Raw genomic sequence first — 16,278 nt, forward strand, 5'->3', positions numbered from 1 at the left:
TTCGGCTCGCTTCAGTGCTTGTAGTCGCCGCTAAGTGGTCTACGGATCTGAATGTAATTTTTATTTCTGGTGTTCGTTGTACTGCCATGATTGAAGATGAATAGATTGAAAGTTTTTCCGAAAAAAAAGAATAGTCTTTTCCACATAAGCAACCATAAAAATGTGTCATATCAGACAGTATAAAGAAACTATGTCTTCTGTAGGCACAAATAGCCTGAGGCCAATACCAACAAACATATCTCAATAATGGAGTGGCATACCACAGCTGGACCTCCTTGGCGAACAAAGAACAGCTGTGTTCAATCTCACGTTGTAATCAACCCGACCAAAACCGATACAAGGGTGCTAGTTCATTTTTGGTATGTGCAGGCGAGTCGAGTAGCTCTAGCTCAAAACTTTGTATAGGCCGATTTTCACGGGTAGATTTGAATCATTCTTTACCACTTATGAACAAATCATTGACATCTATAGCTCTCATTGAAACACACATGGTAATATATAAAAATACCTTGACACGCTCAAAGTGATGCTCCTGTTGCATTACTTGCTTTAATTCGTCCTCTTGCTTCCTTCTTTCTAACTGTTACCAGCACCACATTAGCCATAAACATATAATATTTTTCAAACACAAACAGACATTTATGATGAAATACATGCAGCTTCTTCAGTAAAGCAATTTGACGGGTAACTTCCAATTTTTGCTTGGTTTGCTTCTCAGCTTCTTCAGCGGCATCACGATGAACCTTAGCAGCATCAAACAAATGTCTGCAATACTCGACATGGGTTTCTATTTTCCTCTCATCAAAGCCATGGGAATGGTACGTTGATGCAACAGACAACAGACTGAACACTCTAATGGCGTTCTGAAGCTCAGAGACTGTTGCACGAACCTAGAAAAAGAAAGCATGCAGCAAAAATTAGTTCTGTGGTTAGTAAAGAGTACATACAAGATGATAGATTGTCATATCTTAAACAAGAAGGTGGGCGATGGCCTCTAAAAGAAGCGACCTATCTAGTGAAGGAAAAAACTGTCATGAGGCTTTTATTCCCTATGCCTGTAATTCATAATACCATCTTCCAGCATATCAGGGTCAGATCTATGCTCCAATAAGTCTGTAGATGGGACTACCCAATTTATATTGCCAGAACATTGCAGTAGTTTTGTCTGCTGTAGCTTGCAGCACGGAAAAGATTGGTATAGATCTTAACAGGGGACTTGTATTCACACAAGGTAGTGTTTGGATAGGGTCAGGTTGAATGGTTTGCTCCGCCCACCACGGCAAAGACAGTTTTGATTGATCAATGCCACGGCAAATTCAGGTGGAGGTGAGTGCGGGTTGATTAAAGGAAACGGCAGGGGGTTTTGTGCAAAAGTGTGTGCGCTGACCGGTCCAGCCACCTGGCTGCCAATTGTCGAGTTCTCATTGGCCTGGGACTAAATCATCACATGAGGTGCAAGTTGAGGTATGGTGGAGTCAAGTTTTGCAAGTTTGGGACTAAATCTTCACATTCTATGCAAGTTAGGCTACCTGGGGTGCTATTACCTCTATATTCATCCTTACCATCTCGATCTCTCTTTTTCCTGAGCCCATACTCAATTGCACCAGGTCAAAAAACAATTCACAATCCCCGCAAAAAAACAATTCACAAATTGCCAAAAAAATGTGCGTGCTATTTTTTTTTTAGAAAAATCGGAATTTCAAAAATTATCCCCGTCTTTAAAAAATGTCAGCAATTTGAAAAAATATTTACCTTTCTCAAATTTTGTTCAGAAGATTTTGTGTTGACTTGTTGGCTGATTAATTTCTTGCAAACGGTTGTTGTACGCTTGTCTTTCTTCAACAATGTCCTGTCAAACTGCTGACTTTTTGCGTGCCGTAAACACGTTGGAAAAGCTTCAGCAGATAATTGTTACACCTCAATCGGCTTGGCAGAGATCCCGATAAGGATGCGCCACGAGGGCACGAGGTAGTAGTCTTCACAAGATACGTGCGCGTATAAACTACGGCAACGCTGAACCAGTACGAGGAGTGACCACTCCAACGATCCTCCAATCCACATGCTACCAGGAAATAAGACAAGTATGCATGATCGGTCGATCCTCCAATCCACATGCTACCGAAAAAAAAAACGGTACAATTGCTGTAAGCACGCAAGGACCGCTTCGTCGCGGCTCTATCGCCGTGAGGGCGACGTTGCGGAAGGAACGATAGACACAAATATCCATTTCTAAGCCCATACTCATTTACATCCGGTCAAAAAACAATTAAAAAATAACAAATATTTTTTTTACATGGTAGATAATTTGATGTGTGAGGTGCACTCCAAATTTCAAGTCATTGGACGTATGAATAGCTCTTAGCAAAAAAAGGACTCTCTATTCTACATCCGGATGAAATTCAATTAGCTTTCATCCAAATTTTTCAGCCAACCACAGGATGCCAACTGTCCCCTGTCCTCATGTTTTCTTTTCTGCCCCGCTTTTAAACAAATTAACGGGTCCACACCCCAACTTTTCCAACCCGGACAGAACGACAGCCAAAAGAGGAATTGAAAGAACCACAACGGTACGCCCAAAGCTTTTACATGATCACTAGGCTAACAAAAGGAGGAAAAACACCAAGATGATGTCACCTAAAAAATACATTGACAAATACAGTGTAAAATTCACTAAAAACCATAGTAATTTCTATCATGCCCATTGAGAATTATAGTGAAAGATGCATTAAAGTGACACTGCAAAAATCCACTAAAATTACACTGTAAATCCACTAAAAAACTGCTAAGATTAAACACTAAGAATTACAGTGTAAAATCCACTAGAATTACACTTTTGCACTGAAAAACTGCTAAGATAAAACACTAAGAATTACACTGTAAGGAACATTAAAGAAACCACTGTAAAATCCACTAAAAAGACACTGTAAATCCACTAATAAATCCAAGATGATATGTGTTTTTGGAACTGTCTGAAATCCAATTCGTTTCCAGTCATAGTTTTTGGCAACACAGAGTTTAACTAGTGTCACATGTGCTCCGTTTTGTTCCTGTCCCCTGAATGTGTCGATGTGCTTGTCCACCCATTCAAAAAAGAAATCACCGGGGGAATTCCTCCAAGATCCAGAGGGCAAACCTGGAGAAAATCATGGATGCACAGGTAAGAGATCCTCACCTGACAATCTTCTCCACCTCCCTGTGAACAGTTCCCTCTCCTACTTACACGAAACGTGGACATGAAAAACAGAGGAAAAACTAGCATTACATTGCAGGAAATTAAGAAAAGCAGATTAGAAAAGGAGAATGAGGTCATGGGAACAACATTGGCATGAAAAGGCATGATCAAATTCCCCCTTTACACGGTACCGGAAACATAAAACAGGAACTCTACAAAAGATTAATCAAATTACTGTGAGCAGTGATCAATTTAGCAAATTATAGTGACTTTTACAGTACAATTGCAGTAGATTTAAAAATATAATTCACAGTACAGTTACCGCAAATTTACAATGCTAATTTACGGTAGAATTACAATGAAAAGCCATTGTTCCAGTGACAATTACAATGTAATTTACAAATAGGATTACATAGTACTCCCTCTGTAAACTAATATAAGAGTGTTTAGATCACTATTTTAGTATTCTAAATGCTCTTATATTAGTTTACGGAGGGAGTAAATTACTGCAAGTTACAATGACATTTTATAGTAGATTTACAGTGTAAAAAACAGTAATCGTCTTAAATCATGCCTGTAAAACTGCATCTCAACTTTTTACACTGTAAACAACTTATAAGTGCAGTGAAAATAGGAAAATAAGTAGAGTACACTTGCTAACAAACACCACTGAGTGCTTTCATTATCTTCGAAAATTTCAGCATCAAGAAGTCATACCAGCAAGATGAAGATGCACTCCTTCATGTAAGATGAAGCCAAAATGACCGACTTAATTCTCTTGCTATTAGACCCCAGTAACTGTCATATGCACACAGTACAAAAATTTAAGTCTTGAGTAGAAAAAAACACCTAGATGTATGGTCCAAATTTCTGAAGCTACGCATTGTACTTACACTCAAAAAAGTACACATATCTTGAGAGATTACTGAGATAATTTTGTCACATTATAACTTGGTTGTAAATTACTCTGACCTTCCTGTGTAAATACTGAAAATAGATTGGAAATTACAGTACATAGGATAGTAAGTTACAGGGTTAAAAATGTACATTAACTTAGACTGTAATTACATATGTAAATCATTACAATTACAAATAAAATTCAATAAAATTACACAGGGAAATTGAGTGTAAGTACACTAACATTACGGTGTAATTACATAGAATCCAAATGACTTTACAGTGTACATACACTGAAAAATAGACTGGGAATGGGATAGTAAGTTACAGGGTTAATGTACATTAACTTAGACGGTAAGTACACAGGTATTCAGATTAATATAGACTATAAGTTACAGAAGATGAAACAAAACAGTACAAATTCCAGTGTAAATTCCAGTAAGGATTACACTGTAAAAAGACCCACTAAAATACACTAAAGATCCAAAAATAAGAATTACCGTCAATTACACTAAAACCACTGGCGATATCAGTGCAACTTGATTTATGCTGTAAATCCAATTGGATATTACAGCTAATAAGCGGAATTACAGTGAAAACCCACTGAGAATTAGAGAAGAAATCCCCTGCAAATTACAGTGGAAACCAACTGAGAATTACACTTCACCCACTAAGAAAAATACATTGGAATTCCGATGAAGATTACAGTGTAAATCTAAATATAATTGCAGTCTAAATCCACTAAGAAAATACACTGGAATTTTGATGGATATTACAGTGTAAATCCAAACATAATTATAGTGCAAAACCACAAAGAAAATACACTTGAATTCCGATGAAGATTACAGTGCAAATCCAAATATAATTACAGTGTATATCCACTAAGAATTGCAGTGTAAATCCAAACATAATTACAGTGCAAAAATCACGAAAATACACTGGAATTCCGATGAAGATTACAGTGCAAATCCAAAAATAATTACAGTGTAAATCCACTAAGAATTACAGTGTAAATCCACTAGGGATTACACTAAGAAATGCAATTTACAATCCACTAAAATTACACCGACAAAAAACCCAGAGTGGAGAAGTACATCAATCTCACATATATATCCCTTACTATTCCTGAATAGTACATCTAACAGAGAAAAACCACATCAAGCCCCCCCTGAACATGTACTACTGCCCACTAGAAAACTACATGTACAATTACTACTCCCCCCGAAAAGATGAACATACCAAAGCCCCCCTAATCCAACCTAAGCTTGTTAGATTCAGAAGACCTGAGCCTTAGTACTTGCTAACTGCGGGATTAACACCTACTAGTAGTAACCTTGCTGCACAAAGGATTAACACTGATCCTACATTACAACCAACAAACTCTGAAGGCACTCTACTCTAGCTTTGCTTTGCTGACCCAAAATACATCACAACAACAAAACAGTGACCATGAGATTTTGACGCTGCTACTAGGAGAGCGAGGACAATCAGCAACTGATAACCGCCTACTGTAGAGGCCACTGAAATTGGCTTAACGGCTTGAATGGCTGGAGCAGACCAATTCTGCTACTGGTTTAGGTGGTAAATCAACAAACAAACCTAACAGCATAGGGCTAACAAAACCTACGACCACGAACATGGATTTGAAGACACTGAAACACGAATCAAGTGTGTTCGAACTCAAATACCTAGAGATTCAATCAGCCGGATACAACCAGAGAATAGATCAAATCAGACCGCAAAGTACACACCCTACAATTAGCTGTGAGTACGAGATTCGATCCTAGATTACACCGCAAACCACACGCATCAGACAAAAAAGGATAGATCTAAGAATAAAATCCTACACAGAACTTACAACACACATGAGGATCCAGGCAAAAACGGATGAACATACCGAATCACAAAGACCAGCGAAGTCGCCGAGGCAGAAATAGAGGCCGGGGGTGGGTGCGGCGGTCGAGAGATGCTGCAGACTAACGGCGCGAACAGCGGGGGAGTAGGAGGGGGTGGGCAGCCGGACGGGAGTGAAGCAGCCGGAGGGAGAACGCCGGCCAGCCTAGCGAATCGAGCGGATAGGGAACCACCGAGTCGCCATGAATCTCTCTCTCGACTCTGTTCTGGTTGCCTATTGGGAATGACAAGGGAACGAGAGGGAGTGGAAGGGAACCTGGTAGCTACAGAGGCGAAATGAAAAAAAAACACAAACACGGGTCGGGCCTCGTGAGCGAGAACGGGTCTCCCCCGGAAATTGAGCGCACCCGATAAGCCAGCCCGGGTCGTAGCAAGAGATCAGACGAATCTAGGGACACAGATCGGACAGCTCACAAATTGGATGAACGCCAATAATTTTCATCCGGATGAAAATTAGCAGTCCCAAAAAAACAAGGTCAGAACAGTACATGAATAGTAAATTTTTCTATAGACTATAAACTTGTCTTTTTTGTTGAGAGCTACTCAGATGTCTAAATGATCTGAAATTCGAAATGGATCTCACGCATCAAATTATCTAATGTATAATTTTTTAAAAGAAATCTACTACTCCCTCCTTTCCCAAATATAAGTCTTTTTAGAGATTTTAACAAATGACTACATACGAAGGAAAATGAGTAAATCTACACTTTAAAATATGTCTACATACATCAGTATATTGTTTGAAATATCTAGAAAGACTTATATTTAGGAATGGAGAGAGTATTTGCAATGAATTTTTTCTTCAATGCTGATGCAGATGAGTCCAGGCATCGAATCGCTGCACTGACTACACTATATTAGTATATGTTTATGATTACGTCTGGTTTGGACAACAAATACGACATAGGCTACATATTAAATGATGTCCATGCCCCATAATTAAGAAACAAGACATGTATGTATGTTGCGTGTGCACCTTGTGGCCTCGTAGGAACATGTCGGCGCCTCCGCTTCGAATAGCAATTTAGGTTAGGGTTTTTTAGACCTCGCACGTGCGACGCTTGGACGGATGGCGGCGCTTCTTTGATTTTGTCTTCTGAGCTCCGATTCATGTCGTCTCCTTAGAGCGGTGAGGTTAGTGTTTCTCGTCATGTGACGTGATTTGGTTTCAGGTGTTTCCGATCTATGCAAGGATTCAACAATGATGACTACGGCTTCAGGGCGCTGGTCCTTAGGGGCACGTACATGAAGACTTTTAGGTTGTTATCCACAAGGTCAAGCCGGCTTTGGTAGGGAAACGGCTACAACGGTGTGTCGACGACTCATTTTGACGGCAGTAGAGGTTGTTGTGGTCTTAGAATCTCGATTTAATTTTTGTATGTATGAGATGTTTTGTTTTTCTGGTGAACTTTAAATATGATTATTTTCGTTAAAAGAAAAACATATATCCATCCTCTACCTGCATACTTTTTTGTATCTTTTCAACACTTAAAAGGTGTATTCTTTTTGCCAGATACCCCTATAGGGTTTAGATGTAAGATAGATGGATCCAAAAATCCGCTCTGTGATTCCATATCCATGTCAAATAATCAGGCTCTGTTTGTTTGGTTGCGGGTGTGACATAATCGGTTGTGGGCTAGTTGTAGTGGCAAATATACTGTGGCAAGGTATAGTATCTTCCAGCTTCCCTTTTATTGATATAGTTCTTGGTGGCAATTGCATTATGCTGAATTAACCACACCCATATCTTTATCTTCCAAGGGAGTTATGCTTTCCAAAATGTGTTTGACCAAGTGATCAGCTTAGTAAGCTATCAACAAAAAAATTCAATCAATGATAAAATGTGTTTGAAGGGCGTATCAAGTCCGTAATTAAAAATGTGAGCATATGTATGCTCCTCACGTAATATGTTTTATATTTGGTCCAACTTATATGTTGAGATATACAACAATCAAGAACGTCTATATATATAGTAGCACTATTCTGATCTCAAAATAGTTATTTGGATCACGATCAACACTATATAGGGCTCGATGCACTTGTTCACGAACTCCCCGAACTTGTGCAGGAGAAAGAAAGACACACCACTCTTCCACCACTTCCACCCGATGCCCAACCTCCCCCGATCTCGCTGCCGCCCCCCGCTTCCCCTGCCTTCCGGCGCCGCCGCCCCCCGCTTACCCTGCCACACGGCGCCGCCGCCCCCCGCTTCCCCTGCATCCAGGCGCTGCCGCCCTCCCGCTTCCCCTGCCCCGAGGCGCCACTGACCCAACCTCCCGCGTGCCACCTGACTTCCTTCCCCCGCCGCCCCTTGCTCCGGTGGGCCTCCCACCGCTACCAACCGGCGTCGGAACCGTCCCTCGCCCTGGATCGCACCGCCGTCACTGCCCACGATGGGGATCGCGCCACAGGCACCGTCCCACGATGGGGATCGAGCCGCAGGCACCGTCCCATGATGGGGATCGCGCCACTGCAACCGCATCGCCCCACCGTCGGGATCCTGCTGCCGCGCGACAACCACCGGGATCCTCCCACCGTGCGACCTTCCTTCACCTGCCACCGTGAACTTCTTCCACCCTCCACCGTGACCTTCTTCCCTCCCCCGCCTCGATCCTGACATGGCTCCATGTTTCGTTGATGTTGTAGGCGGTCGCTACTCACGCCGCGCGCGTGTGGCGGTGGACGGACGCGATGGTTTCCTTTGACATGAACGACCGCAAAGAGTACGTCACTTCCCAGCCGCCCCCTCTCCCTGTGTCTCCTCCTAGCGTGATTCATGTGTCGTTCGTTGCGAGATTGGGAGGTGTTTGCTCTCTCGCATCCTGTAAATTATTCGTCTCACATTTGGCCCCGTCTGCTGCTCTGGTGTCGAAACCCGTAGGAGATTGAGATGGTTGTTTCGCTTTTAGAGACTACGATTGATCCAATGACGATTTGCGTCTTGGTTGCCATGAATTCTGCTCCATATTTTACAATCCAATGGGTTCACTGTGCAAGTTAACAATACTGGTTTGGTGTGTAGAAGCTTGCTCAAATTCAGTGATGTTCTGTCTCAGGGTTTGCTTAGTGTGAATTATTCGCCGTTGGTATGATGTCGTTGCATTAATGCTTTTGGTCCATTGTGTAAGTGTGGCAAACTATTCTTCTATCATTGCCTCTATGTAGGATTACAACAGTGTGATTTCTCATGTTTCATGTTTGGCAGACAAATATGTTGAAAATCAACTAACCGTTGCGAGTATGACATATGTTCAGAATAAGAACCATTCATGCTATTCGGTGTTTTACTGCTTGGTCATTGGTTGATGTACACATTTTCAGGAAGTTATAATCAGGAGGCAACATCTAATAGTTGCTAAATGCTAAATATAATAGTTGGTGTACAAATTCTTCTACGCTGAATTTTACAGTCTGATGGGTTCACCGTGCTAGTTAACAGTATTGGTTTGGTGTGTTGAATCTCGCCCAAATTCAGCAATGTCTTGTCTCAGGGTTTGTTTAGTTCCATTGGTATGATCGTGATGTCGTTGCATTAATGTTGTTTGTCCACTATTTAAATGTGGCAGACTATTTTTCTACCATTGCCTCCGCGTAGGATTAGAATAGTGTAATTTCTAATGTTCGCTTTCAGGACTTGACTCTTGGTTTTATTGAGAAGGTGGCTCGTCGGATGCTGTTGCCGTGGATGACGATGATCTCGTTCTCGATAGGAGAATGAAGAGACACAGTAAGGCGTTTGTTTTGTGGCTGTCTTTCCGTTGTTGGTGTGTTATGAATTTGATTGATGTTCCGTGGTTTGCAGGGAGAGGGGACGAGGATCATGTGCTCACCGTGCAACACAGCGTCACCTCTTCGCTCCGGAGCGTCGGGATTCTTGCTAGAGAGCATTCAGTGTCGGATTTCCTAATGTGTATTGTCCTTCTTTCATTTGTGGTCCACTGTTTGCTGTTGTTGGTTTACAGGTTTGGAAGGCAGCCATGCTGCTAACCTGACTTTGTGTTGCACAAGAGCTTCACGTCGTCTGAATTCGACGGTGTTACTGCCATGGAGATCGGTGTTGGGACAGGTGATGGCTTGTTATGAAATTTAGTGAATGAGAAAATTGTGTTGTGCTTGTACAACTGTGTAATTTTTTTTTTATTTTTTTTTGTGAATGTCAAAATGTTGAGTCCGAGAAGTTCAAGTATGTTAGGGAGCGTTCGGTTCCTCTCCGCTCTCTTAACTCTGCTCCCGGAGCGGACCTCACTTTAACGGAGCTGCGAAGACCGAGCTCCACCAACTCCGCGGAGTGGAGGAGCAGAGAGATTACGAACGGGGCCTTAGTTTAAACTGTATTATTGAGATGCTCCAACTGGTTGTAGGAGTGCATTGAGAAACAGAGTGAAAAACATCTATAAAAATGGAAGTTCAGGAGGATCAAAAAAGAAAAAGAAGAAAGAAAAAGCTCACACTTCCGTCGTTGATATTTACAACGACAAACAAGTAACAGGTTCATGTTTGTCAACCATTGAAGTTCATGTATATGGTAGCTGATGATTGTTGTGTGCACTCAGGGGAGCACAAAAAATGCAGTTGACCGAGGGCCATGGTTGTTGAACTTATGTGCAGTTAGTGTGGCGTGTGTCTCAAGAAAAAAATTGTGTTCAGAAAAACAAAAACAATAAAGAAACAAAAAGAGACAAACCAATGATTTTTGTAGGAAAAATCCTGAGAAGTTCAAATTGTTCAAATATGGAAGCTCAAAATTGTTAAAATAAATCCAAAATTTTCTAGTACTCGCCTCCCACCTCTTTTCTCGCAATATAAAAATATAGAACCTCACTCTTAAAACAAAAAAACTAAGGAATTTCACACACAAACTTATATGAAAAGACCTGGATATGCTTGAAAAAGAAATAAAAACTGAAGTGTTCAACTTAAAAATAAACTCGTGAAATTCCTTATAGCGACAAACACATCGGTTTTATTTTCCACATTTATAAATTAAATACACAGAAATTCAAAATAAAAATGTTGAGAAGTTCACATTAAATTAATGGTGTAGTTCGACATTTAAAACATCTTAGATTTTTTTCATTACTAAATAACGAAAAGTGAGAAGTTCAAAGAAAAAATAGAGCAACTTAAAATTTATAAAAAAAGATGTTCACTGTTTGTAAATAAAAAAGACTAGAAGTTCAAATTTAAATAAGAGACTGATTCAGTATATATTAGAAAACTATAATTTTTCCGTTACTAAAAGAAATAATCCAAGAAGTCCAAAAAAAAAAATAGAGTAGCTCGACATTTATTAAAAACTTAGATTTCCTTGTTAACAAAGAAATAAAATCGTGATGTTCAAATTAAAGTTAATAAAAGTATGAAGTTCAATTTTTAAAAGATGTTGGATGCTTATTTAAAAAACATTTTTTCCAATAATAAAACTTAGAAGTTCAAATTAAAATAACAAAGAAATTCAAAGTTTATAAAAAAATAAAGAAAATCTCGTTACTAAAGAATAAAATGAAGAAGTTCAAAATAAAATAAAAGGAACAACTAAAAATGTTTAAATAGAAATGTCTTGTTTTAAAAAGAAGAAGTTCAAACTAAACTAATGAAGCGGAGCGGTCCTAATTAAAAATTGAAGTTGTTTCATGCTTATAAAAATCTCATATTTCCACCAATACTAAAGATTACAACCAAGAAGTTCAATATTAAAAAACGGATCGGTTTAATGTATATAAAAAACTCAAGTTTCTCGTTAGTAATGAATAAAACCAATAAGTTCAATTGGAAAAAGTAGAGCAGTTTGATATTTATTTGAACGAATCAAAATTTTCCACTTACTAAAGGACGAACAAGTTTGATGTTTCTAAAAAAACTCCAATTTTCACATTTCTAAAAAACACACAAATTAGTTCAAATAAAAAAGTTAGAGCGGTTCGATGTCTATAAAAAACTCATATTTTTTTGTTACTAAAGCAAAACAGAAAGAAGTTCAAATTCATAAGTGCCAGAAGTTCACGTACTACATGGTGTGTGTTTTCATATGAGAATTGGAATAAAAAATTGAAGTATAAAAATTAGTTGCAAGAAGTTGAGGTGCTCGGCACGGGAAAGTTCAGACCTTTTTCTGAGAGAGGTAATCGGCACGGTGTATCATTTGTGAAACTCCCGATGAAAGGCAGACAAATTACGAACAAAAATACGTGGTAGAAGTTCAAAGTGAAAACAGTGGGAAGTTCAACTACTACACGGAATGCATTTCAGATGAGAATAAAATGAATAAAAAACTAAAAGCCTAAAAGGTTTGTTGCAAGAGGTTCATGCCCTCCTCAAGGTGCAGTTCAAGATCTCTAGTACGAGACGTATGACCTTTAATTACATGTTAAAAACAAGCAAAAAACAATGTTGTTTTTGCCATTGTTAAGACTGGTCTAAAAAGAAATGAATTTTGTAATGATTGTCTAGATGAAAAAGTTGCTCCTATTCATAAGCTTTCCAACGGTATGTTATATGGTACATTCTGATAAATGGTTTTTGAAAGTTCAACGCATACCATTAGAAACACATTTTACCACATTCAAAAATATTTTTTGAACCGTCGCGAGCATGAAAACTGATTAATACGGGAAAGTTGCGTGTTTTCAACAGCTTTCCATCGGTATATCATTTGCTCAATTCCGGAAAGTGGTTTGGGAGTTACAAACAAAAAATAGCATGTCAAAAACAGAGTGAAGTTCAAATAGACATGTCCGAGAAGTTCAACTATTTCACGCAGTGCATTTCCATTCACGATGAAGGCAGAAATCATGATATGATCATTTTCTAATTTACTTCAAAAGGGTATGAATATCATTTGTGTATGTTGAAGTCCTCGGTCGGAGAAAGTTAAAAATATTAATGTGAGAGAGGTTAGTACAAAAGAAAATATCTTTTGTGTAACACTAACGAATGGATGAGAAAATTAGAAACAAAAATACGTCACAGAAGTTCAACGTGAAAAAAGCAGGAAGTTCAACTACTACGCTAAATGAATTTTAGATGAAAAACTTTTAAAATCGTCGCGAGTATGAAAAGATGATCAACACGGGAAACTTGCGTGCTTACAGCAGCTTTCCATCGGTATATCACCTGCTCAGTTCCGGTGAATGGATGGAGAGTTACGAGCAGTGGATGGAGACCTACGAGCAAAAAAATCACGTGAAAAACAGAGTGAAGTTCAGGTACACGCGCCGAGAAGTTCAGGTTCTTCACGCGGTGCATTTTTGAAAAATCTGTTTCACGATAAAGGCAGAACACATGATCCCGCCGTTTTCGAAATTACTTGAAAACGACTAGGAACCAGAGAAAACCATCAACATGAAAAAGTTTCGCATTTTCGATAGCTTTTCAGCGGTATATTATTTGCCCCATTCCGATAAAGTTTGTAGAAATTACGGCGAAAATACGTTTTTTTCCATTTTGGAAACTGACTTAAAACCGTAAAGAATTGGGAGAAACAATATATACCAAAAAGTTTCGCATTTGTTCAAGCTTTCCAACTCCATATCATTTGCTGTATTCGGACACACGGTTAAAAAATTAGCTCAAAAATACGAACTCGATAGGACTTGGACCATTTTCTAAATTACTCTTAAACCATTCAAAATTAGAAAAAAACTTTCAAGATGAAAAAGTAGAGCATTTTCATAAGCTTTCCAACGCCGTATCATATGCCTCCATTGGATTAGCCATTTAGAAATGACATCGAAAAAACGAACTCAGCTGTTTGGTTTACGAAATTTTACGTTTTTTTCAAATTACTCTTTAACCATAGGGAATTAGAGAAAACTTTCAACATGTGGAAGGAGCGGTTTTGCAGCAGCTTTCCAATGCCATATTATATGCCTCATTCCGATAAATGGTTTAGAAATGCGATCGAAAATACGATTCATGTTTTTTGTGCAAAGAAAAAACGGTTTTCAAAACTGCTCTTAAACCGCTTATATTTTGCCAAAAATTTAAGTTGGGTCATGATATTGGTGTTCATAGCTTTCCAACGGTATATCGCAAGCCCTATTTGGGCAATGCTGGTGGAAGTTCAACCTAGTTCACAGGGAAGTTCAACATACTACTAGCGAGGCAGGTCAGGTTGTGATCAGAATATTATTCTGATCCCGTGATCAGAATAGTGTTTATGTGTGTATATATATATATATATATATATATATATATATATATATATATATATATATAGTGACGCCCCCGATTCAATCGTACACTAATCATACACGCAAACGTGCACGATTAAGATCAGGGACTCACGGGAAGATATCACAACACAACTCTACAAATAAAATAAGTCATACACGCATCATATTACAAGCCAGGGGCCTCGAGGGCTCGAATACAAGAGCTCTATCATAGACGAGTCAGCGGAAGCAATAATATCTGAGTACAGACATAAGTAAACAAGTTTGCCTTAAGAAGGCTAGCACAAACTGGGATACATATCGAAAGAGGCGCAGGCCTCCTGCCTGGGATCCTCCTAAACTACTCCTGGTCATCATGAGCGGGCTGCACGTAGTAGTAGGCACCTCCCAAGTAGTAGTAGTCGTCATCGACAGTGGCGTCTGGCTCCTGGACTCCAACGTCTGGTCGCAACAATCGGGGATAGGAAAGGGGAAAGGGGGAAGCAAAGCAATCGTGAGTACTCATCCAAAGTACTCGCAAGCAAGGAGCTACACTACATATGTATGCATTGGTATCAAAATGGAAAAAAGGGGTAACATACATGGACCGAACTGCAGAATGCCAGAATAAGAGGGGGATAGCTAGTCCTATCGAAGATTACGCTTCTGGTAACCTCCATCTTGCAGCAGAAGAAGAGGGTAGAAGGTAAGTTCACCAAGTATCATCGCATAGCATAATCCTAACCGATGATCCTCCCCTCGTCGCCCTGTGAGAGAGCGATCACTGGTTGTATCTGGCACTTGGAAGGGTGTGTTTTATTAAGTATCCGGTTCTAGTTGTCATAAGGTCAAGGTACAACTCCAAGTTGTCTTGTTACTGAAGATCACGACTATTCGAATAGATTAACTTCCCTGCAGGGGTGCACCACATTTCCCAACACCCTCGATCCCCTTTGTCCGGACACATTTGTCTGGGTCATGCCCGGCCTCGGAAGATCAACACGTCGCAGCCCTACCTAAGCACAATAGAGAGGTCAGCACGCCAGTCTAAATCCTATGGCGCAGGGGTCTGGGCCCATCACCCATTGCACACCTGCACGTTGCGTATGCGGCCGGTGAGCAAACCTAGCCTCCCTTATACAAGAGCAGGCGTTCCAGTCCAACCCGGCGTGTGATAACCCACAAGTATAGGGGATCGCAACAGCTTTCGAGTGTAGAGTATTCAACCCAAATTTATTGATTCGACACAAGGGGAGCCAAAGAATATTCTCAAGTATTAGCAGCTGAGTTGTCAATTCAACCACACCTGGAAACTTAGTATCTGCAGCAAAGTGTTTAGTAGCAAAGTAATATGATAGTGATGGTAGCGATAACAAAAGAGTAATGAAAGCAAAGTAATGTTTTTGGTATTTTGTAGTGATTGTAACAATAGCAACGGGAAAGTAAATAAGCGTAAACCAGTATATGGAAAGCTCGTAGGCATTGGATCAATGATGGATAATTATGCCGGATGCGGTTCATCATGTAACAGTCATAACATAGGGTGACACAGAACTAGCTCTAATTCGTCAATGTAATGTAGGCATGTATTTCGAATATAGTCATACGTGCTTATGGAAAAGAACTTGCATGACATCTTTTGTCCTACCCTCCCGTGGCAGCGGGGTCCTAATGGAAACTAAGGGATATTAAGGCCTCCTTTTAATAGAGAACCGAAACAAAGCATTAGCACATAGTGAATACATGAACTCCTCAAACTACGGTCATCATCGGTAAGTATCACGATTATTGTCACTTCAGGGTTAACGGATCTTAACACATAATAGGTGACTATAGACTTGCAAGATAGGATCTAGAACTCTCATATATTGATGAAAACATAATAGGTTCAGATCTGAAATCATGGCACTCGGGCCCTAGTGACAAGCATTAAGCATAGCAAAGTCATAGCAACATTAATCTCAGAACATAGTGGATACTAGGGATCAAATCCTAACAAAACTAACTCGATTACATGGTGAATCTCATCCAACTCATCACCGTCCAGCAAGCCTACGATGGAATTACTCACGCACGGCGGTGAGCATCATGAAATTGGTGGTGGAGGATGGTTGATGATGACGACAGCGACGAATCCCCCTC

General features: G+C 39.9%; 1 protein-coding gene and 1 long non-coding RNA gene across 4 annotated transcripts; one reads left to right on the top strand and one right to left on the bottom strand.

The window, feature by feature from the left end:
* Positions 1-2,666: 2,666 nt before the first annotated feature.
* On the bottom strand, positions 2,667-6,286 carry LOC123128462 (uncharacterized). Of its 3 annotated transcripts, XR_006463128.1 has the most exons (5): positions 5,967-6,284; positions 4,570-4,695; positions 4,066-4,159; positions 3,890-3,970; positions 2,667-3,212 (listed from the first exon to the last, which is right to left on the bottom strand). It is a non-coding gene; the product is annotated as an uncharacterized lncRNA (long non-coding RNA). The 3 variants fall into 3 exon arrangements; XR_006463129.1 differs by having other exon boundaries at positions 4,066-4,695; positions 5,967-6,286; XR_006463127.1 differs by having other exon boundaries at positions 3,890-4,695; positions 5,967-6,286.
* Positions 6,287-7,168: 882 nt separating this feature from the next.
* On the top strand, positions 7,169-10,101 carry LOC123129687 (cyclin-dependent kinase 12). Its single transcript, XM_044549752.1, has 5 exons — positions 7,169-7,220; positions 8,011-8,519; positions 8,630-8,706; positions 9,642-9,710; positions 9,786-10,101. Exons 1-4 carry the CDS (start codon positions 7,169-7,171, stop codon positions 9,670-9,672), a joined length of 669 nt encoding a protein of 222 aa, XP_044405687.1. The 3' UTR covers positions 9,673-9,710; positions 9,786-10,101.
* Positions 10,102-16,278: the final 6,177 nt, after the last annotated feature.

The sequence above is a fragment of the Triticum aestivum genome, chromosome 6A (genome assembly GCF_018294505.1).
Source record: "Triticum aestivum cultivar Chinese Spring chromosome 6A, IWGSC CS RefSeq v2.1, whole genome shotgun sequence".
Lineage (NCBI taxonomy): Eukaryota > Viridiplantae > Streptophyta > Magnoliopsida > Poales > Poaceae > Triticum > Triticum aestivum.